At 54.5% G+C, this 20,934-nt stretch overlaps 2 protein-coding genes across 2 annotated transcripts in view; both read left to right on the forward strand.

Annotated features, from left to right (window-relative positions):
- The window catches only part of MONBRDRAFT_32425 (uncharacterized protein), a gene marked incomplete at its 5' end in the record, with an annotated part of 6,335 nt that extends 1,812 nt beyond the window's left edge, over positions 1 to 4,523 (forward strand). The window contains 16 exons of the mRNA XM_001745750.1: positions 157 to 332; positions 428 to 801; positions 888 to 929; positions 1,037 to 1,091; positions 1,186 to 1,309; positions 1,470 to 1,715; positions 1,864 to 2,137; positions 2,243 to 2,478; positions 2,540 to 2,646; positions 2,744 to 2,829; positions 2,920 to 2,993; positions 3,076 to 3,134; positions 3,217 to 3,275; positions 3,359 to 3,564; positions 3,703 to 3,795; positions 3,930 to 4,523. Of these exons, the coding sequence (XP_001745802.1) occupies positions 157 to 332; positions 428 to 801; positions 888 to 929; positions 1,037 to 1,091; positions 1,186 to 1,309; positions 1,470 to 1,715; positions 1,864 to 2,137; positions 2,243 to 2,478; positions 2,540 to 2,646; positions 2,744 to 2,829; positions 2,920 to 2,993; positions 3,076 to 3,134; positions 3,217 to 3,275; positions 3,359 to 3,564; positions 3,703 to 3,795; positions 3,930 to 4,232 (2,514 nt within the window). The 3' untranslated portion in view covers positions 4,233 to 4,523. The remainder of the gene's footprint in view (positions 1 to 156; positions 333 to 427; positions 802 to 887; positions 930 to 1,036; positions 1,092 to 1,185; positions 1,310 to 1,469; positions 1,716 to 1,863; positions 2,138 to 2,242; positions 2,479 to 2,539; positions 2,647 to 2,743; positions 2,830 to 2,919; positions 2,994 to 3,075; positions 3,135 to 3,216; positions 3,276 to 3,358; positions 3,565 to 3,702; positions 3,796 to 3,929) is intronic.
- Positions 4,524 to 5,023: 500 nt separating this feature from the next.
- On the forward strand, positions 5,024 to 20,798 carry MONBRDRAFT_32426 (uncharacterized protein; the record flags this gene model as incomplete). Its single annotated transcript, XM_001745751.1, has 41 exons — positions 5,024 to 5,341; positions 5,514 to 8,024; positions 8,129 to 8,770; positions 8,962 to 9,131; positions 9,230 to 9,305; positions 9,411 to 9,827; positions 10,002 to 10,412; positions 10,521 to 10,631; positions 10,826 to 11,002; positions 11,086 to 11,259; positions 11,339 to 11,476; positions 11,573 to 11,671; positions 11,822 to 11,971; positions 12,045 to 12,176; positions 12,299 to 12,418; positions 12,507 to 12,629; positions 12,752 to 12,976; positions 13,321 to 13,387; positions 13,483 to 13,633; positions 13,739 to 13,789; positions 14,154 to 14,202; positions 14,265 to 14,372; positions 14,408 to 14,679; positions 14,904 to 15,093; positions 15,194 to 15,322; positions 15,513 to 15,641; positions 15,772 to 15,866; positions 15,976 to 16,040; positions 16,144 to 16,230; positions 16,793 to 17,114; positions 17,228 to 17,294; positions 17,443 to 17,615; positions 17,772 to 17,945; positions 18,053 to 18,179; positions 18,274 to 18,555; positions 18,667 to 18,754; positions 18,879 to 19,006; positions 19,120 to 19,288; positions 19,419 to 19,620; positions 19,716 to 19,908; positions 20,052 to 20,798. The coding sequence occupies 41 exons, from the start codon at positions 5,024 to 5,026 to the stop codon at positions 20,796 to 20,798; spliced, it is 10,059 nt and encodes a 3,352-aa protein (XP_001745803.1).
- Between the last annotated feature and the right edge of the window lie 136 nt (positions 20,799 to 20,934).

A 20,934-nucleotide genomic window follows, 5' to 3' on the forward strand; every position in this document is an offset into this window, starting at 1 on the left:
TGTCGGTGCCCAGGGTCGTCCCTGTGCAGCGACCACAGCTTTTGGATTTTGTCTTGAATTTCCCAGTCGTCCTAAGAATGCACTTCAAGACCTCCCGCGTTCTCCTGACCAGCTCTGCCGCCACGCTTGTGCTTCTCTGTTGCACTTTGTGGGCAGATCTCCGAGTACCTCCTCGAACGCTCTCGCGTCGTTCGTCAAAACGCGGGTGAAAACAACTTTCACGTCATGTACTACGTCTTTGCCAGCCCCAACGCTGCTCAACTGGGTCTGAACGACTACCGCCGCTTCAACTACGTCTCGCAATGCGCGTCCTTCCCGCGCGACAACCAGGGGTTCGTCTGCCCTCCCGGCCCACCACATCTGGGCTTGCGGCCTTTCAACCGGCCATTCACTCACCTGACTGCTGCCGCTGCTTCACCGCGTTCAGTTCGTACAACGAGGTCATCAGTGCCTTTCGCACGGTCGGCTTTTCCCAGGTTGAGCAGGCCAACGTGCACAGCATGCTTGCAGCCGTGTTGCACATTGGCAACATTGAGTTTGAGGACATCTATAGCACTTCCGAGACCCCGGAAATGTCCTCCCCCCGTGAAGTGCTCAACACGGCTGCCAGCGTTCTCGGCGTCGACCCCAATGCGCTCTTTGAGAGCATCGTAGCTGTCACCACGGTCACCCGCGGCGAAACCATCCGCCGCGTCAACACCCCCGACAAATCCACTGACACCAAAAATGCCATTGCCAAGGCCCTCTATGGACGCCTTTTCAGCTGGATTGTCTCGCAGATCAACAACCTCTTGGCCGTTGGTATGCCTCCACGCCCCACGATGCCCAGCACAAGACCTGATGCTCCCTTGTTGTCCTCACAAATTGCACTCGCTTGCTTTCTCAAGGCTCTCGCTCCCGCGGCGCACGCCTGGACATTGGCATCCTTGGTGCGTTGCAATGCGCTGCGGACCCTGTTTGCTCCCGCCCTGGATGTGGCGTTTCTTGCTCGTCCCTGGACCCTGATACGACCTCGCCTTGCAATGCTTGCTGATAGACATTTTCGGGTTTGAGCATTTTCAGACCAACGGCTTTGAGCAATTGTGCATCAAGTGTGTACCATGCATTTTCAGACCAAAGCCTCGCATTTTGTTTCGCCGCTCCACTCATCTCATCGCTATTTTGCCCTGTGATCTCTTCACGCAGCGTGGCCAACGAACAGCTGCAAAACTTTTTCAACCAGCACATCTTCAAGCAAGAATTGGCCGAGTATGCCCGCGAGGGTATTGATGGGTCCAACATTACTTTCGAAGACAATCAGCCTCTACTGGTGCGTGCCTTGCTGTCCCGTCCTCCCATATGGATTGATGCACGATATGCTTTGTGTACCTGTGTTTGTGCCTGTGATTGTGCCTGTGCCTACGTTTGGGATATTTTTTTGCCCTTTGTTCCTCCAGTTCTTGCTCTGCTGATGTGTATTGTACATGTAGGACATGTGCTTTGGCAAGCCCATCGGTCTTTTTGCGCTGTTGGACGAGGAATCGCGCTTTCCTCGCGCCACCGATGACACGCTGATCCAAAAGCTCAAGAACCAGCTCACAGGCCAGGCCGGCTACGAGCCAGCTCGTACCTCGGCTCCTTGCTTCACAATCAAGCACTACGCTGGTGCTGTTGAGTACACCTCGTATGGCTTTTTGGATCGAAACCGTGATGAGCTCTCCCAGGATGTTCGCAAGGTGCGTGCCAAGTTGTGCATGCATCAATATTCGGGCTTGTGCAGTCGTCTTGACGTTCTCACTCGGCAACTCGGCAACATTCACGCACACTTGTCTGGATCCTGCTTGTTCCCCTGCATGGATAAACTGTCTGTGGTGCGCCATGTAGATGGCGCAAAGCAGCTCAAACGAGCTCGTGCGCCAGCTGTTTGCCAATGACGACGATGATACCCCGCGTCACGGTGGTAGCTCTGCTGTGCAGGCCAACTCGGCTCAGAAGCGCTCGGCCACCGTGAGCCACCAGTTTGTGGCCGATCTCAGGCTTTTGATTGACAAGATGATGAAGTGCATGGCGCACTTTGTCCGCTGCATCAAGCCCAACACGGAGCAAGCGCCCTCCAAGTTTATCGATGACTTTGTCAACGGCCAGCTGCGCTATACGGGTAGGCTCACATTGCACTTGGTCACCGCCACACATCATTGAGAAACTTTGCGGGCCACGGCTCATTGCTCTCTGAACGCATGGGTCGGAATCGATTTGACCACAGGTATGCTGGAGACGACCCGCATTCGTCGCGAGGGCTACTCATTCCGCCCTACATTTGCCGAGTTTATGGAGCGCTTTGGCATCCTGGCCTACGGGCCCTCGGCCCGTGTGGAGGCATCCAGCCAGACCTGCTCCAAAGTCTTGGCAGCCAGCGGTGTAAAGGGTTGGCTTGTGGGCAAAACCAAGGCAAGCATGAGCCTGGGCCTGATCATGTTCGAGTGTTGCAATTCCGCAGTTGTCCGTGGCAGCGCTCTGCTGCCAGCATCCCCTTCTTACATCCTCCCACACGGCAACGCAGGTGTTCTTGAAGTATTGGCAGGTGGAGCAGCTGGACAAATCCATCAAGCTCTTCCACGATCACGCGCGCATTCTGCAAAAGGTGGCCAAGGGCTTTCTGGCGCGCAAGTACGTACTTTTCCCACAACACCAGCGAAAACAAAAACTGATGCTCATGGTTTCACATCTTGCTCATCTTGTTTGACCACTGCGTGTATGGACACAGGTTCCGTGCCAACATGAAGCGCAAGATGCAGATGTACTTGCAGGAAACAGGCGTTTTCTTTGAGACCGTCCGCCGCAACGGCGCTAGTATGTTTTTGAAGTGGTCTGTTGATCTTGCAGCTGCAAAAGTGCGACCTCACTTGGTGTCCTGCATGCATTTTGCGCCTGGTTGATTAGCTTATGGTGCACGAGTGGCCAGCAATGATGCCGAAGATATGCGCCGCCACGCCTCTGGCATTCAACCCCGACGCGTAAGTCACAACTTTGTGAATATTCCACGCGTGCTTTAACGCATGCAAGCCTCACCCACATCAATGCTTGCCTCCTTCTCAGCCTCCACCCAGCGTCCCAGCCGGTCCTCGCAAATCAGAGCAGGAACTCAAGCGCGATGCGTAAGTGTGATTGCCCATGCCCGTGCCCGTGCCCGTGCCCGTGCCTGACTCAATTGGCCTATCAACATGGGTGCATACGCAGGTCCATCGCTTGGTGGAAGGAAAAGGAGGAACCCCGTGGAGCAGGCAAAGACTCTTACGGTGCGTTGCAACGCGAATGTGCTTTCTTTAGCCTTAACACGCAATTACCACGATCGACTGACAACTGCGGCTTGGGTTGGCAGGTGGCTTTATGCCTTGGTTTCATGGGCTCATTTCTCGCCGCGAAGCGGAAGAGCTGCTGCGTCCCCGCTATATCGGGTGTTTCTTGGTTCGCGTGAGCGAAAACCGATTCGGCTACACCCTTTCGTATCGTGTGTCGGACCGCTGTCGTCACTACATGGTGGAGCAGAACACGCAGGGCCAATACGCATTGGTGGGCGTCTCCAAGGTGAGCCATGCTATTGCGGTCCCTTTGCCACCACAGCCATTGGCACCAACTATACTCGCAGCATCCATTCTGCTCAACAAATTGACTGCAACCGACCCTCACCACATGGCCAACTCGACATGCAATGCTGGTAACTAGATTGCCGATAGCCTGAACGAGCTGATTGAGTGGTTCCAACGCAACCCCATCAACGAGGACATGGACATGTTGCGTGAGCCTTGCGGACAAAAGGTGTGTCGTCGGCCTTTCCCGCACTTGGCAGGCATTTCTGCCGCCTTGTTGCCGCTCAATTGCTGTCAAGACTTGCGCGCGCGCGCGCGTGTGAGGTTCCTCGGACTGACTCTGGTGGCGGCGTGTTTCGGCAGATGAACGATGATGGCACGGAAGAGTGCGATTACGGCGAGCTCATGTCCCCGGGCACGGTAGTTACTTCGTCGTCTTCCTCACACGTGCCCTTCTCGGGCGGCCCTCCCCCCGTTCCACGCGACCGCAAGCCATCATCAGCTGGGGGTGCCGTGCCTCCACCCGTCTCACGCGCGGGCAAGCCGGGCGCCGCACCAGCTCCCATGGGGGCTGGTGCCCCCCCGCCAATTCATCGCGAACGCAAGCCGTCGTCTGCTGGTGGCGCCGTGCCGCCGCCCATTTCTCGTGCCAATAAGCCTCGCTAATGTTGCTGTCAAACCCGAGCAGAGCGGGCGAGCAGCTACCGTTTCCAACTTTCTAAATGGATCTATTCGCATTTGTTGGCGCGGGTACGCCGGCTTCACTCCTTTTGCGCTCTCCTGGGTCGTCACATGATTTTGTGATGTGTGTGAGGCTTGTTTTTGTGTCTTTCTATTTCTCCTTTTTCAATCTCAATCTTGAGAGTTTTCTTCTCCCGCCTCATCAGCTGGGATTGGCCGTCGTCATTCGGCTCCCCTCCTTGCCTGATGGTGGTAATTGACGAGCGTACAAACTTTTGCTTGAGTCCAAAAGGCAACCGAATGCACTTGCAACTGATTTTCCAAAGCGTCCCACCCCAGTCCCCACCTACGCCCACACGAGCCACCGTCTCTAAGGCACCCCCTTCCAAAAGAGCACGTTTGAGCAACCAATCATTGATCCGCTCACCAAACACAAACGACAAAAATTTGACATGACAACAAACCGCTTACTACAACTTCTCCATAAAACGTGGCAATAACAACATTGAAAATACATCAATGGTATCTAGCACCTCTCCACAAATATACAATAACTTTACAAAGCTCTACAAGAACACACGCGGGCGTTCCAAGCCCATTTTGCAACCTTTGAGCCAGTGTCCCACACTCATGAGCGCCTGCTGCATCTGACTGGAGCCGGAAACGCTCGTTCGATCCGCCGCCTAGATCTCTTGCGACTGGGGTGGGGTCGCAGCAGGGCATCGCTGCGACCGCTTGATGGCCGAGCGGAAGACTGGTGTTACGATTGAGCAAGCATGAAGAAGTCTCGCTTGACACCGCCAGCCACGCCCTCGCGCGAAGCTCTCAAGCGGCTGGAGGATGAGCTAGCCAAGGAACTGGAGCAGCTCAAGCAACATGCTGATGACTACCAAGATGCGCAACGAAGCTGCCATCCTGAGATCCCTTCCTCCAGCCATGCGCATCGTATGGAGCGAGAGGCCCTGCTCAAGCAGTTACGATATGTGGACCAGGTTCGTGAAACGCAACAGCAAGATGCCCTCTTGGGTCACATTCGTGAGGCTGCCCGACAACCGGCCTTGTCCAACGACAACGTCTTGAGCTTTGCAAACCAGGTCGGTCACTCGGCAACACACTCACTTGGCCCCTTGATCTCCTTTTGCCTTTTGATACTGCGATTTTATTCACGGATGCTTGTCTCGTTGTCTTCCATGTGCTCAAATCTCCGATTTGCTGAACACCCAGGTTTTTACGCATCAAGTTCAGGACATGGTCCTTGTTCGGCAGGAACTGCTGCGACGCTGGACTGAGCATGCTCCCAGCCTGCCCTCGCGCGTGCTGGCAACGGCCAGCCAGGAAGTAGCAATGGCCGAGGGCCGCGCTGTCGAGCTGACGCGCAAAACAGCGGACAAAAGCCTGCTGCTGGAGGATCTCATTCCCGTGCTCACAGAATACCAGCGCGAGTGTGAAGCACGGCGTCATCTTGATCGCTTCCTTGTACGCATTCGTTGGCTGGCTCTCACCGATCACGATGTCATCCGCGATGCCATGATGGGTCGGACGCCGGTCACGCAACGCTACATTCCGGGCAGCCTGGCCGATCTCATGGCTACCCGGGCTGGCTCCGCCAGTCGAGGTCGGCACAGTAGCCACGGGTTGAGCTTGACGGCAGCCAATGGCGATGACAACCCTCTTCTTCGGTCCACGATGCCCTTGAACCAACCAAATTATGCCAACCACCAGTTGCGCCTTCGGTTCCTCGGGGACTTCTTTGCTCTCCAGTTCCGTCTCAGTGAAGCCCCCGCAGATCAACTGCAGGCCTTCTATCAGGCTCAACACCTCTTTCAGCGTCGCTTCACCGAACAATGCAATGAGGCTGCCCATGATCGGATCTTGATTGATGCAGACATTGGTTTCCACCGTGGCCCTCAACCTCAAGAAGAGCATGCCCAGGAGAAGCGCACCGCACACCTGCTTTCGGTTGGCGAGGCCCTGGACGAATTGCTCAAGATGGAACTTGAGTTTGCTCTGCGCAACGACTATGACTACGCGACTCTTCGCCTCCGTCAACGCGGCCATGTTACTCGCAGCAGTGGCGGTTCAAAGTCTTTACAAGTCAGCAGTTTTGCTGACGGCGACGTTTTCACAGGTGGCTTGTGGCAGGACCTCTACTCGGCAGAACGTGGCGTTAACACGGCACCGACTCGCGTCCTGGCCCCGGTAACCGAAACGGAAGAGGAGGAAGAGGATGCAAGTGGTAGCGGTTCCTCCAAGGACAAGACCAACCGCAAAGATACACTGGCAGCCTATCTTCTCCTACGCCATGTTGCTGTGCGCGAGTGTCGCTCTCAGGTTGCAGCATACCTAAATTACTTTCATTCAGTCCAGCGCACGCTGCATCATGAGCATGCTCAGCTTCAGGCCACTCGCTCGGCCGAATCGCGTCTAGATCTTCTTAGTGGCGGCCAGGAAATTGCACGGACGACGGGCGCTGACCCGTCCAAGCCCACGGGCACTGATAACGAGACAGCACCCGGCTCTGATAGCGAACTTAACAGCACGCCAGACACGGATTCAGCCCCCGGGCCAGAAGCCAAGCCCAAGTTTGTGCGTGACCGCTATAAATGGCATGGGAACTGCGTAGCGGTTCTTGACAGCATGGGTGATCCGCGGCATTATGCCGGTGCCCAAGCTGAGATGGCCCGTCTCGAGCATGAGCTCATGTCGCTTGGCACGCATTACTTGCAACGCTTAGCCAAAACAACATACGCGTCTCAAGGCCAGCGCAAGCGTCAGCAGGCCGCCACGCGCCGAGCCAGCCGGCCACGGTCTGCATCGGCCTCGTCAGTTTCTGCCGCAGCCGCTGAGGAGGAGCGCCGGGCTAGTGCAGCCGTAGACCTACAACTCTTTGGCAATGGCACGGCGGATCGAGCCGAGGTACTCTTTGACCTATGGCTATGGGAACTCAACTTTGTGCAAGAAAAACAACGCTTGTTGGCAGTTCTGCATGCTGGCCTTGACTTGACCCGTGACGCGCGTCAACGGGCCTCTTTGGTGCAACAAATGATCAACGTGCTCCACGAACGACCAAAATATGATCTAGAAGCCGACTACTTTGTAACATCGTTCCACTTGAGCTGTGTATCCTATCGCCTGCGCCGGGAGCTGTATCTTGGTGCCGTCACGGGCCTGCTGCAGCGTGACTCTGATGCTAGCATGGCATGGTCCGCAGCGGGCCACAGCGTGCAAATGTACAGCATCGATCAGCGCTTGGCTCTACCCATGCCTGTGGTCGATCTCTTTACCGTGCATGCCTCTGTGGGCAACGTGGCTCACTTAGCCCCAGCCATTGCCTTTGCTTTGCAAGAGGCGTCACGCACTCTACACCCCGTCTCCCAGAACCAGTTTTCGCGGCTCGAAGCAGCGCTCTTGTCTCAGGCCCTCACCGTCTGGGAACAAGAACAGGCGGCGCCCTACTTTGAGAAGGAGTGTAGCGTTGATGTTGCAAGTCTAGCTCGTGCCCCAGTCGGCCGAGATCCCAAAACGCTTGTTGATCTTGTGAGGCGCGTAGCACGCAGTGAGCTGAGTCAGCTTGACATGGAAGACCAGCTAGTCCGAGGGCAAGGGCTGGCTGCCGTGGCGCTGGAGACGTTGCGCTGCCGTTCCATGCTGCTGACGCAACAGTATGAAGGAATTGTCCTCGCCAAGCTGCATCGTCGTCTTGCGAGTCAGCTCAACGTCGGGGAGCACCACGCTTTTGTTCGACCCCTCACCTTTATGGCTGCTGGCCACGCCAAGGTTTCGGCAAGTAGTTACACTTTGCGTGCATGCCGCGCTTTCTCTGCCCAGCGCTTTGACCTTACTCTCTGCTTCGCACCTCTCACCCGCACCCTTGATTGCAGGCAGAAGAAGAAGACCCCTACGTGCCGAGCCACCATGGACTGGCGTTATTTGAGTTGGACGACGCGATGGTCAACAACATGGCGCTGGCTTCCGAGGAGCGCGTCTATGAGCTGTTGACCAAAGCTGTGCAGCGGAGTAGCCGTGTTGGTACCACGGATCAAAGTGGACACAGCTTCCAACCCCTTGCTGGACCGCTAGGGGATTTGCAAGCCGCCATGCAGGCCCAGATCTCTCACACCGCCCTCCTATCGACCGTGGTTGATCACATGGAGGCTTTTGGTGCCATGGACGCGGCGCAAACTCAAGCTTGTCGTGACAAGATTACGAGCAGCGTGGGAGATACTGAAGCTGCACCGGCACATGCCATCGCCTCAGACATGTGTGGATTCGTCTCCATCCAACTCATCAAAACCCGTGCACGTGCTCAAATGCACACTCAATATCTTCAATTGCTGAGTACCCGCGACCCCTATTTACTGCGCCGCGAGATGGTCGCCAAGTTTAGTGAGCTGGTAGCCGACACGTGCGAAGACCTTGCTTTGCGCGTGCAAATTGCCCGCTATCTTCAGAGCCTACGGGGCCTGCTCAACGCATTTCCCTCTACCCGAGACAACTATTTCCTCGACGGATCGCCAGAGCTGGTAAGCGACCGTTTGTTTCAGATCTGTGGCTACGTTGCCTGCCTCTGGCCCCACGAATGCAAAACTCCCTCTGCTCACTCTCATCTTTGTTCTACCCATCATCTTTGCTCGTACGCTTGCTCTCCTGATATCTGAATAACATTTTTCAATTTTGCGCTGCGCCATGGCATGTCTGCTGTTTCAATGTTCAGACAGCCCGCCGCCAAGCCACAACGGAAGCCTTGCTGCACGACAAAAGTGCGCCTTCATCCAGCCTTCAGGCAAAGATGTCGGCAGCCGAAGTCGACGAAGCGTTGGAGCGACAAAAGCGAACACCACTCAAGCTCTTGTCCGAGGATGGCCAGCAATTGTTGAATCTATGGTTGGTTGATGTGCAGATGGGATTCGCGTTGATCTCTGTACATGCATGAAGAATTTCCCCACTTCCTCTTTCTTTTCCTGTACGCGCCCACTCCTTAGGTATCTTCCTCATCGTGCCGAAGTGGCGCACTTGTATTCTAATCTTCCAGTGACCCAACGCCGGCATGCCTTGCAGGTCAGTTTGGCGCTGGCATTGTTCTGATTTACTCGGGGTTCAAGGAAATTTTTATTCGTGGGTCTCATCAAAGTGGTGCGCTGCCCTGGCACTTGGGCTGCTCAGCACTTGCTTGCGCTGTTGGCTCCCCTGCATGATATTATCATGTTCTTGTGCGCGCACGCGCGGTTGGGAAGCTCGCATGCGCGATTGGGCACCTACGATGTGGCTTTCCAGGGCGTTGGTGCGGACTGGGGTGGGGCAGAAGGCATTGGCACAGAGTTGCGCAAGATTAAGAGCGAAATTGCTGGCCTCCGTGCACCCAACGAGCCTGCCTGCGTGACTGAATTTCTGCGGCTCAAACGCAACATGATGTTTTTGGAGTGGGATCTGACTGTGCGCTTTTACGTTCGCGAGACTTTTTTGGGTATGCGAAATCAACGCGCTTACGATACTGTTACCATCAACATGGCGACTGGTCTCCCAGCACTCTCCATGGCACGTCAGTGCGCCTCAGTTCTTCGCAATCGGTTTCATGGTCCGGTGAGTGTTTGCTAGTTTGTTTTTTCTCCTTCTTGTAATTATTGGTGTTTACACTCGAACGAGATTGCACTGGGCCAACACGGTATGAGAGGAAGGGATGAGAGAAAAGGGTGTTTGCAAAAGCAGGTATTGAACCAGGCTCACTTTTTGTTGTGACGCGTCTTGTCATTGTAGGCTCAGCTATGCGCTTGGTTTGAGCTTGAGGCCAGGCAAGGCCCCTTCCTGCTGGGACATCCTGCCTATTCAGAAGTAGCAAATCACATGGAACTGTGCTTGGCCAAACTGTCAGATATGGAGCGCCACAATGCCAATGGCGAGGTGCTTGGAGTCAGCCTGCTGCTCGAGGACATTATCGAACAAGAGCTGCGAGAGAGTGACCACAAAGACAAGGCTGAAACCTACAAGGTGCTCCAGGACTTTCTCATCATGTCAATCCGTCTTGAGCAGCTTCGCTTTGCATGGGCACGCCTCACCCTCAATCTAGACGTGATGTCTCCCGAGACCCTGGCCCAATTTTTGCCTCTTTACGACGCACAAGTCGTGGCCCCGGTGGTGACCAGCCTACGAGCGCTGGTTCTGGAACCGGTAGGTCTTCAGGCACAGGATGGACCTGGCCATACCTGTGTGCTTGCGAGGGGAAGGAGGTCGGAGAGTGCTCCTCTGCTGGGGCTCAACAATGATTTTTGACAAAAGGCGCGTCCGATGCTAGCGTTGGACAACTCACGGGCGATCGACATGGCCTATACTAGACTGGGGCCTCAGGCCGAGCAGCTGCGGCTCGAAAAAAGGTCAAGAGCACAGCAGGTCTGCTTGTGGGCCAAGGCACTGCGCTTGAGCTGTATAATGTGCCTGAGCTTTTCTACCGCCGCTCTTTGGTAAGGCTCAAAAGAGACGAAGATTTATTTGCAGAGGATCATGGCTGCAGCGCGACTCAAGTCTAAACTTTTTGCACCGTTCTAACCCCGACCTTAACTCGCCTCTCTTTTGCCTATGGCCAGGTGGCAGAACTTGAGACCCAGATTCGATGTGCCCTTGTATCCCGCTCGATCAGCAAGGTGGCACGCGTACGCAAGCTATTGCAGTTGAGCACGAGCGACACAGAGCAAATTTTGCCCTACCAAGCCTGGGCCAAACTTCAGGTGCAGCGAGCTCCCGAGCGAAGTCGTCGTCAGCATGTAGGTGGCCGATTGTGGGCTCCAATACTAGGATTCTGGAATAGTGGTTGCCTAGTATTCATCTTGCACGCACCACGTCTCAGGAGCGGACCTTGCAAGTGCCGCAGCATGTTGCACGCTTGGAGTTGATCAACGATTTTGCTGCGCGCTTGCTGCGCGAAGCACGCATGGATCATGATGACGGTACAGTCCAGCTACCGGCGCGCGTTTTGCGTGATTCCCTGAAGCAGTTGGGCCAAGACATGCATTCTCGCGAGGTGAGCTTGTCCGCGTTATCGCCGCTGGTCAAGATGAGCACATTGAACTCTCATTTGGTTTCCTCGGAATCGCCCTCAGCGCGAGCGCTACATGACATTTAATGAGTTGCACAAGGCCATCGTAGCAGAGTTGATTTCAGCCTTGGACCAAAGTGAGGCGGCTCGGCGTGAGGCTGTTCGCGCCAGCAATCGCTCGGACTTGGAAATTGCACATGCGGTATGTAGGGGTCAATGCAACTGCTGAACGAAACATGCAGTCGACGAACGCCCAGTCCAGTTCATAGTAGTAGTCGCTGGCGGCGATGCTTCATAGGTGGAGTGCGGCATTGCTGATCGTACTTACGACATGGTCCACGAAATCACGGCACTGCGTGCCACCGTTTCTCGGCTACGCGATGAGCACCGCACGCAGGTCGGATACCATCTGCACGCTGATTCTGATTCTCACTTTGGCTTGACCAGTCGGTCCTTTCTCTTATCTTTCTTGATTCGAGTGAGGGAGAGTGTGAATGCACATGTGTGGTGACACTCATCCTGGTGCCCAACGATCTTGCTGATACAGGCTCGGGATATCAGGGAGAGTGTGAAGCGGGATTACGACGACCTCGTCAACAATCTGTTTTCCACGTCCTTTGCTCTGAAGAACCAATTTGAAGAGTACCGCCTAAGTCTGCATGAAGACGTGGTAGAGGGCTTGTCGGAAGTGCGCAGGGTGAGCATATTTCAAAAAATTTGCGCCGGACACTTTGACATGTGTAGATTGATGCCCCTTTCTTTGTCGTTAGACGGCGCTGCAGCGCATGAAATTAATCTCTGTCGGCAAGCATGATGAAAAGTTTGAGGCTGGACTGAAAAAGGCCGACGACCTGCGTGATGTGCAAAATGCCAATGCTAGTCTCACCGCCCTGGTACTCAAGGTCTGTTCACAGAAGGACTGCGGTCCGACTTGCGCGCCGTTGTTGGCCTTATCTTTGTGCTTCGCGCCCAAGCCTGTTCCTTATCTACACCAATTTCCGCCTTTGCGTGTCGGGGCGAGCAGATGCGAACGATGAATGACTGGAAGCGGACGGGCTTGCGCTCGCACTACGGCAAGAAGGTTCACGAGGCCGCCATGACAGCCAATGCAATGAAGCAGCAATTGTGGGACACCCAGCTTATCGTAAGATGACATGGGCTGAACTGCCTCATGCTGTTGGAGATGCTCCTTTGATGTTTCTATTCACACCTTGTTGATGTGCAATACACAGGCACAAGAGGCCAAGGCACAACGGCAACATGAGGTGACAGCTTTGCGTGCGGAACTTTTGGCGGCCAAAAAAGGTCTTCAGAGTGCTCAAGCAGACTTGAAGCACGAGCGTGCGGCGCGCGAGGTGAGCTTTTAGGACGACCACAAGCAGAATCATGCCTGTCTGCCGGCGTTCAAAGCATGGCTCGGGCCGTGAACGCTCTTCACAAACCAACCTAATGGTTTGCACATGTTGTATTGGCAAAGGCGCTGGAGCAATGGAAGGCCAGCAAGGTACAACTGATCACAGCTGTGGAAAAACAAGCCAAGGTCTACAATAAGCTGGACCTGGACGTGGAAAAGGTAGCGGACCAGCTGGAGGAGCAGATGGACACCATCGCTCAACTCCATGCCGAGATTGATCGCCTGCAACGCGAAAGCCAGTTGCGCGAGTCCAAGCTTCGTCTTGATATCAAGGCCACCCAACAGCAAGTGCGTCACGTCGCCATCTCTGTCGACCTGGTTTCTTCCGTTATGGTACATTGGCTCACTCCTGTCGGTTGTCGGGCTTTACATCGACGCAATGGGGATGGCTTGGTGATAGCTGGCTCGCGAGCGACGCGTCAAAGCAGATTTAATGGATCGGCTTGGCACTACCGAGGCAAGTTTTTTATTTGTTTGTTTGTTTTTGTTCTTGTTTTGTTTTGTTTTTTCTTTCCTTGATGGTGTTGGTTAGGGGAGGGGAGGCAAAGGGAGATGGGGTATGCTCCCTTCGGCTTGACTAGACCCGCGTGGGGGTTGACTCCGTCTCACCGCGCATTTAAGCCTTTGGCCAGGCTGAGGAGGATGACGCCAGCTTGGCTTCAGAACGGCGACCTTCGCGTCCCATGTCGGCACCCCTTCGTGAGTAAACCCTGCTGCTGGGCTGTGTCAGCAAGTACACGACCAGTTCTCATGGTCACTGCATGATATCATTGTCCGGCTATGCCACGGTATAGGTCGCCGCTCCAGCCTACGCTCACCATCGCCATCAGGCATGTCTACAACCTCGGAGCGCGCTCGCCCAACCCGTCCACAAACAACGCAAGCCGCGATCTCGAGACCGCGGCCGCCCGTGTCACCCCGTAGTGGTACCATTAGACGCAACACGTAAGAATCGACTTGTCGAGCAAGTGCTGTGACCGGCGTGGTGGGTACCATGGCCAAAAGCCTTATCTTTTTCCCCCTCATCATTGATGTGATCCTTTCAATTAGGATTGTGGGACCGATTCCCGAAGATCGCGAGGGTTCATGGGAGACTGTTGAGTAAGTGGAGTGTTTGTGGAAAGGCATTGGTGCCTCGTCATGCTAACCATCCTGGTGACCACTTGCTCATCGTGCGATGAATTTTAGTTTAACGGCCTCACTGCACTCGCGGTTGTCTTCCCGCAAAAACTCTGCCTACTAAGCCTCGACGTTGTCGCGCTGCTTTTGTGGCAGAAGCCCATGCTTTCCATTTACTTGGTCTTGAGTTTGCCTGCCATACATATTGGATCTGATTAACAAAACATACGTGTCTGTCTGTGTCTGCCTCTGTCGGTGTGCCTGCCTCGCCGACTGGGTCTGCCTGTCTCTGCCTCTTCTTTTTGTCGCTACCATGACCTCTGTCTCCGCCTCTACACTATAAGAGCTTGCGTTGGAACTTCCAACCAATGCCACTCAACGATGAACATCCGAACGTACGTTTTTACAATTTGTTGACGAGAATTTTATCAAAATCTTCTAATGGGGGTGACTTTAGCAGCACTTTTGCGACAAGTATTACACTTTGACGGTTTTAACATACAAATTGAATCTCTCTCTCTCTCTCTCTCTCTCTCTCTCTCTCTCTCGCTCTTTTGTTTTGCACGTGTGGGCGGGGCGGCTGCGGGCGGCGGGCGGCAGACTGTAGCGCAGGCGGGAACGCCGCAAGGTGTTGGTGGTCACTCGATCAAGTGGTTCATGATGACGGCCTTTCACGGTCTCGAGCTCGTGGCGGGCTTATTGAGCGCCGTGGGGGCAGGAGCCGTAGTCTGGTGCTATTACCGCTTCGACCGTCAACATCCGGCACAAATCATCCTCACCGTGGCCGTGCTCGACTTTTTCTTGGCCCTCAAGTTTATGATCCGTGCCTGTGCCTTTCTCAGCGACTCCAATGAGACGAACAGCCATGCCGAGTAGGTGACCCTGCCTTGATAAAGAACTCTCATCGTTCTCTTTCTTCCTCGCGGGGTGATTGGGGGGTTGCTGCGAGGCTTTGAATGAGGAGCATTCAGACATTTGCTTTTGTCACTCAGCCGCTCTCTGAAAACGAGAGCGCGCGCATGGGTCTGACGTAGCGTGGATATCCCTCTCATGCTGCATCATCACCTCGTCAATTTGCTCACCGTCATGGCGCTAGATCGCTGCATATATTCCACGATGGCTGTGCCCTGTCCATTGCCTGGTCGGCCATCTGTGAGACGGCCACCATGGCCTGGAATGCCATCTGGTGCCTCAATCTCATGCTCCAGCTTGCCTCTCCAGCAGAGGATACCCGTCGTCTCATTCGATCTTATCACCTCTATGCCTGGAGTATGGTCGTATTGATGGTCAGTTCACTCATTATCTGCCTTCCCAACTCGTCAATGCCAATGTCTGCACATGTGCCATCGTAACCGATCTGACCTTTGATCCTGCCTGGCTTTGCAGCTGGGTTTGCAGTTGGGCGCGACCGATCGCACTGTAGAGAGGTCCGGGGACTATCACTACTGTACCATGACCCCTGGTGGTCTGAAGAACCACGTCCGCTTGATCGAGTACATCTTTGCCATGCTTCAGGTCGGTTGTGCCAGAAAAGGGCAGGCTTGCGCTCTTGTGCTTTGCACTAAGCCTTTGAGTGGCATGACGACGCGGCAACAGGGCCTCTTTGATATGCGGGACAGGCGCTCGGCCGTGCTTCGCCGCATGTTGGCAAAGAGACAGGCGACTGTCTCGAAGTTGTTGGTTGCTCACTTGACGGATTGGCTAGGTCATGATTGCCCTCGTTTCGGCGGGCTATGCGATCTGGCGCCTGCGCCAGGGCGGCGAGGAGAGCCATCGACTACTGTATCATCATGTGGCCTATGCCCTCGTCTTTGCCTTTTTGTGGGCCTTTGAGGTTGGTACTCTGGCTGCACCATGCTGCCGCCTGCCGAAGTAGCCTCTGGTTGCTTCTATTCCTATGGCCTCGTGTTCTCTTGCGCTGTGTTTGCTTGCTTTTACCCCTGTTCTTTATGCCCAATGTGCAGAAAAGCTTCATTGTCAACAATCGTCTCGGAAGCACCGGTCATCAGAGCATCGGTCTGCTCTGGCAAGCGCAGGGCTTCTTCGTGGCCCTCACACGGTAGGTCATGGCCAGGCCTGCATTCCTTTGCTCTTGAACGCAGCAGCTCAAGAATGTGGACCGATCCATGATGCTTGCTTTGGTCTTGTCTGTGCGTACATGCCGCTAGACTGTCTGAACTGCGGGTATTGAGCCGCCTCTTTAGCCGAAAGCAAAGCCAGTATGATTACATTGGTGCGTTGCGTTGCGATTTATGAAGTGTGTCATTTTGATCATTTGAAAGGCGAGGAGAAGACCTTGTGTCTGACCGGTGGTGGGCGATGGCACTGAAATGTAGATTACACGGAATCTTCAGTACAGGACTCACAAACAGGAAGCGGGAATGGTGGGCAGCAATGGGGCCCTTCTGCCACCGTGCGCTCCGGTATGTGGCTCTCGCCTGACTCTTACGCCAATCTTCCGGCAGCCAAGCATATCACGTCGGGCGGATCGTCTCAAGGCTCTACACTGACTTGTCTTCAATGCTTGCATTTCATCAGAGCTGCAAGTGGATGATGCCCTGGGTCTCCTGCCCAAGTCTCGGCATGACCACTACACCACATATCGGCCGCCGGCGTCCCCAGCTGCGATGCAATCGCCCGCCCGCGCCTTTGGGGATCTCTAAGCCTCAGCGCGTACCACCCGGGATCTGCGATTCTTATTTAGCCAGGCGCGCACCTACTAAAGTCACTCCATGTCTTTGTTTCTCGTGGCGCCACGAGTGGTGTCATTGCACTCTTGCGTCTTTTTTTGATTTTGCTCTTGTTTTATATTTTTTTTTCTTCTTTTATCGACTTGCCTATTTTTTTTTTTCTTTTTTCTTTTTCATTCCTTGTTGCACCGCACCATCGTACCGTCGTGTCTTGAGACAGGCAAGCCACCAAAAGCCCCGTGAATTATGGTGCCGAGGACAAGGCTCAATCAACTTTTTAATCTCACTCACTCAGAGGCGACGGACTTTTTGACTGGAACCTCCCACGAAAAGAAAAACAACAAGTTGTCTTTCACACATGGTAGCGCTTCTCCCTCTCTCTCTCTCTCTCTCTCTCTCTCTCTCTCTCAAACCAATTCATTCTCTCTCTCTCTCTCTCTCTCTCTCTCTTTCTCAAACCGACCAAACCAATTCATTCTCTCTCTCTCTCTCTCTCTCTCTCGCTCTCTCTCTCTCTCGCTCTCTCTCTCTCTCGCTCTCTCTCACTCTGCATTTGCAGAGGGACCGTCGAAAAGCTCGGATGGCGACGTTGGAGGCTCAGGGCCATTCCGGGACCCGTCGGTGTTCTTGATCCGTCAGCAGAGTGCAGAGAAATAGTTGATTGATACATGCCTGTTCTTTCGTACACATTGACGGTGAGGTGGGCGCACGCTTGATCCGTCGTCGCAAGCTGCCATTTTAATCACCTCAACGGCGACACCAGCGACATGGCCAAACCCAGCGACAGCGGCGGCAACGTATGTGTCTCGCTCTTGCGTGAAACGTGCAGCAACGTTGTTGTTTTTTCGCTCTTGCTGCTAGCGTGTGAGGTGATCTGACTTGTGTGCCCTGCTGCACCCCGCCACCTGCCACGCTTGCATGATCTTTTCTGGTCTGCGCTGATAGTCGGCTTCTGAAGAAGAGGGCGATTGGGTGACGCGCTGCATCTGCACGTTTACACACAACGACGACTTTATGGTCTGCTGTGATAAATGTGAATGCTGGCAACACATTGATTGTCTCGAATTCGACGCTGACCATGTGCCAGACAATTATCTCTGCGACCAATGTCGACCCCGGTACGCGTTGTACTTTCCATCCCGCCAACGCTCTTCATCCCACGCTTTGCCGCATGCCATCACGGTCAGATCTGTCCAGATACATATCATCTCATCTGCCCACCCCCGGCACCCCACCCCAATCTCGCTCTTTTTTTTTGTTTTCCTTGAATCTAGCCCGCTGGAAGTCTTCAAAGCCATATCGGCACAGGCAGACAAGAGCCGAGAACTGGCACGCGCAGAGCGTCGGTCGGGCCGTGGCAAAAAGTTTGTCTTTTGTGAAGCCGCCGTCTTAGGTGACTTGCAAGAAGCCGACCTCGAATACAAATCCGACAACCAGAGCCACTGCACGTGCGTTTATATCTTCAATGCGGATATCTTTTTTGCTTGCGCGAGGGTTTGGTTGGTGGTCGTGTGCCGTCTTATGATCTGTTGCGTTCGGTCCTCTGCATGGATAGGGATGAGGTCAAAGCGGTAATCGATGCGGCTGTGCCGCTGGAAAAACTACCAGACCTGCTCGCTTGGTGTCAAGATGCCTCACTGCACCCAGCCCTCACAAGTCTGGAGATTGCCAAGAATCGACCGGTGCGCGTACCGCCTGACCTTGCGTGCTGATCTTTGCCCCCATATGCCAAAATGCAGGATCTCATGATGCCTTGTCCTTTGCGGGATCGGCTAGGCCATCTTTGTAAACCAAGCGGTGGCCAAGGACATGCCCTTGCTCGAATTTTGTGGCAATGTCGTCACCACTGACAGCTTGGAACTTGAGGCACCCGTGACAGAGGCTCCACAGCCGTTCATCTGGTTTGCCAAATCCATGCCCGTATGCATCGATGCTCGAGTACTGGGCAATGAATCGCGTTTTTTGCGGCGCTCCTGTCACCCTTCGGCGGCTGTCAAGCTGTGTCGCTCTGGCTCGCGTCACTGCTTTGTTGTCACGGCCTTGCGTGCGCTTGGCAAGGTTTGTCACCAAAACGCGCGCTTATTTGCGCCCCGGCCCTGTGACTGGACCTCAACGTTGGCCGTGCTGTGATCTTTCTCACAACGACACCACGTTTGGGTGGGCTCCTAGGGTACTGAAATAACCATTGCCTTTGACGTCGACCCGGCCAAGTGCTCGTTTTTCCCGGTCTGTGCCTGTGGCCGCAGCGATTGTCAAGGTATGTGAAGCCCCCATGTCACCCTCCGTTGCTTTTGCTTCGACCCCGACGACTTGGGATATCGGTTTGTTTCGCTTGATTGCTGTCATTTTTCACTGTTATGATCTTGGTGTCTTTTTCACAGTCAATTTACGGTTGCGACAACACCAGCGACAGCGCTGGAAGGCAGAACGCAAGCAAAAGGAGAAGGAAAAGCAACAACACCAGTTACAGATTCAGCAAGTCGTTCAAAAAGCGCCTGGCGAAGCGACGGTGAGGCCTTGCTTCAAGTCAAAGTAAACGACGCACCTCCTTTGCTGATTTGCTCACAATCAGTCTTATGTTTGTGTTTTTTCGTCTTGATGCCTCAACTGGGCGCGGGATAGCCCGAAGCACGCAGGCCCTCCGGTTCATCGTCAGCCGCCAATTCTCCTTTGGTACAAAATCCAAGCTCAAACAGCAAAATGACCCGTGAAGAGCGCAAGATGGCAGCCATCATGGCCCGATTTGCACAAATGGAGCAAGAGCAGCTCGGCGAGCCCGGCAGTGTCGAACGTGCGTCTTTCATTGCCACCGTTTCAACTTTTTTTTTTTTTTTTCCTGTTTTTTCTGTCTGTTATCTCGTGCTGCTGAAATATGTCGCACTTACCGACGTATCTTCTTCTACCTGTTTCTCCTTCACCAGTCATGCGCTCGCCAGCACCGATGATGCCACTGACGCCCAATGCAACACAAAAGCGCCGCTCCTCAGCGGACAGCCCGTCGGGCTCGAAAAAGTCCAAGCAGCCACAGCAGCAACATGACTTGGCGGTCAGCGGGCAACACGCATCTCAACAGCAGTCACAGCATTCCAAGCGAACCCGAAACGCAGCCTCTCCCCGGCCCAGGTACGCGCTATCATGGGATGAATCGGGTCCCTGCTAGTGCAACGTGCGCCATCTTGTGTTTTGTATCATTTCTCAATTCTCGTTGCCAATGGCAGCTCCAACAAATTGCGTCCGTCTAGCATTGCAGACATCTTGCATGCGCCGCTGGATAGTAGCCCGCTTAACCCGTATAGCAGTTCCAATCGCCGGCGCAGCGGGAACATGACGGTACCACGCTACCGTCTTGGTCAAGCATCACAAGCACCCATCGCACAGCACAACCAGGCCGCTCAACTCGCCATTGATGAGGTAAGGCTACTGCTGGAGGCAGAGTAAGGAATGCATGAAGGGTGCATGCCTGCCTGGGATGTAGCTGGCTTGTGTCCTCGGATGTGTTGCTTGACACGGCGTGTGCTGTTACGGTGGTGTTATCGCGATACTCGCCCGTGTAGATGCTGTACTCTGGAATCAAGGGCGTGCTGAACAAGTGGCAACACCCATTACGCTACGTGGACCCCAATCGTGGCCAAGTGGTGGTGGCCAAGTTTCCCGAGGCAGAGCCAGCTGGTGCACCAGGCACAGAAGACGCAAAGCAGACATCAGCCAAGGGCACGGTGTCAGCCGCCTCTACCTCAAGCCCTCTACCCTGGCACAAGCAGCGGTTGCACGAGTGGTGCCAGAGCCAAGCCAAGCCGGCGACTGCCAAAGAGACGCCCGCGGACAGCAGCGCCGAGCAACCGACTCAACGTGATGAAGCGCCCCCAGAATCTAGCGGCGAAAGCGGAATGCAACCGACGAGCTCGGCTATAAGCACAGCCCCGAAAATCAACGACACGATCGCCAGAACGGCGGCTGAAGCAGCCACAGCAGAGGCAGGGGTTGAGGGCAATACAGCCGTGCTGCCCGGCACTGCGAGCCCCGCTGTGCCATCTTTGGCCACCTCTACGCCAACGGATTCAATGCCAGGTGTGGGCGAAAGTAGAGCGGTCAAAAATGAGCCTGTTGCAGGACCCTCTGCTGTTGCCGACGTGCCTTCCCAAGGACCAGCTCGCACAGACTCCACGGAACAGGACACTGCCAAGGGCTCGGAGGAAGAGTCCCTCGCTTCACCGTCTCCAGCCCCAAAGAAGAAGAAAATGTCTCTGGGCGAGTACCTCAAGCGGCGCCGAGAGAGTAGCGCTCCAAACAAGGATGGCTAGCCTCACTTGTATTTGCCCAAGTCTCTTGTGAGCAATCTCAGGATAGAGGGTATGCATCATTTACACAGATTATGTGGAGTGTGATGTTTTATTCCCGTCCCAAAAGAAAAATTGAAATGAGAAATTCTGCTTGTTC

This window comes from Monosiga brevicollis, genomic scaffold (assembly GCF_000002865.3).
Source record: "Monosiga brevicollis MX1 MONBRscaffold_10 genomic scaffold, whole genome shotgun sequence".
Taxonomy (NCBI): domain Eukaryota; class Choanoflagellata; order Craspedida; family Salpingoecidae; genus Monosiga; species Monosiga brevicollis.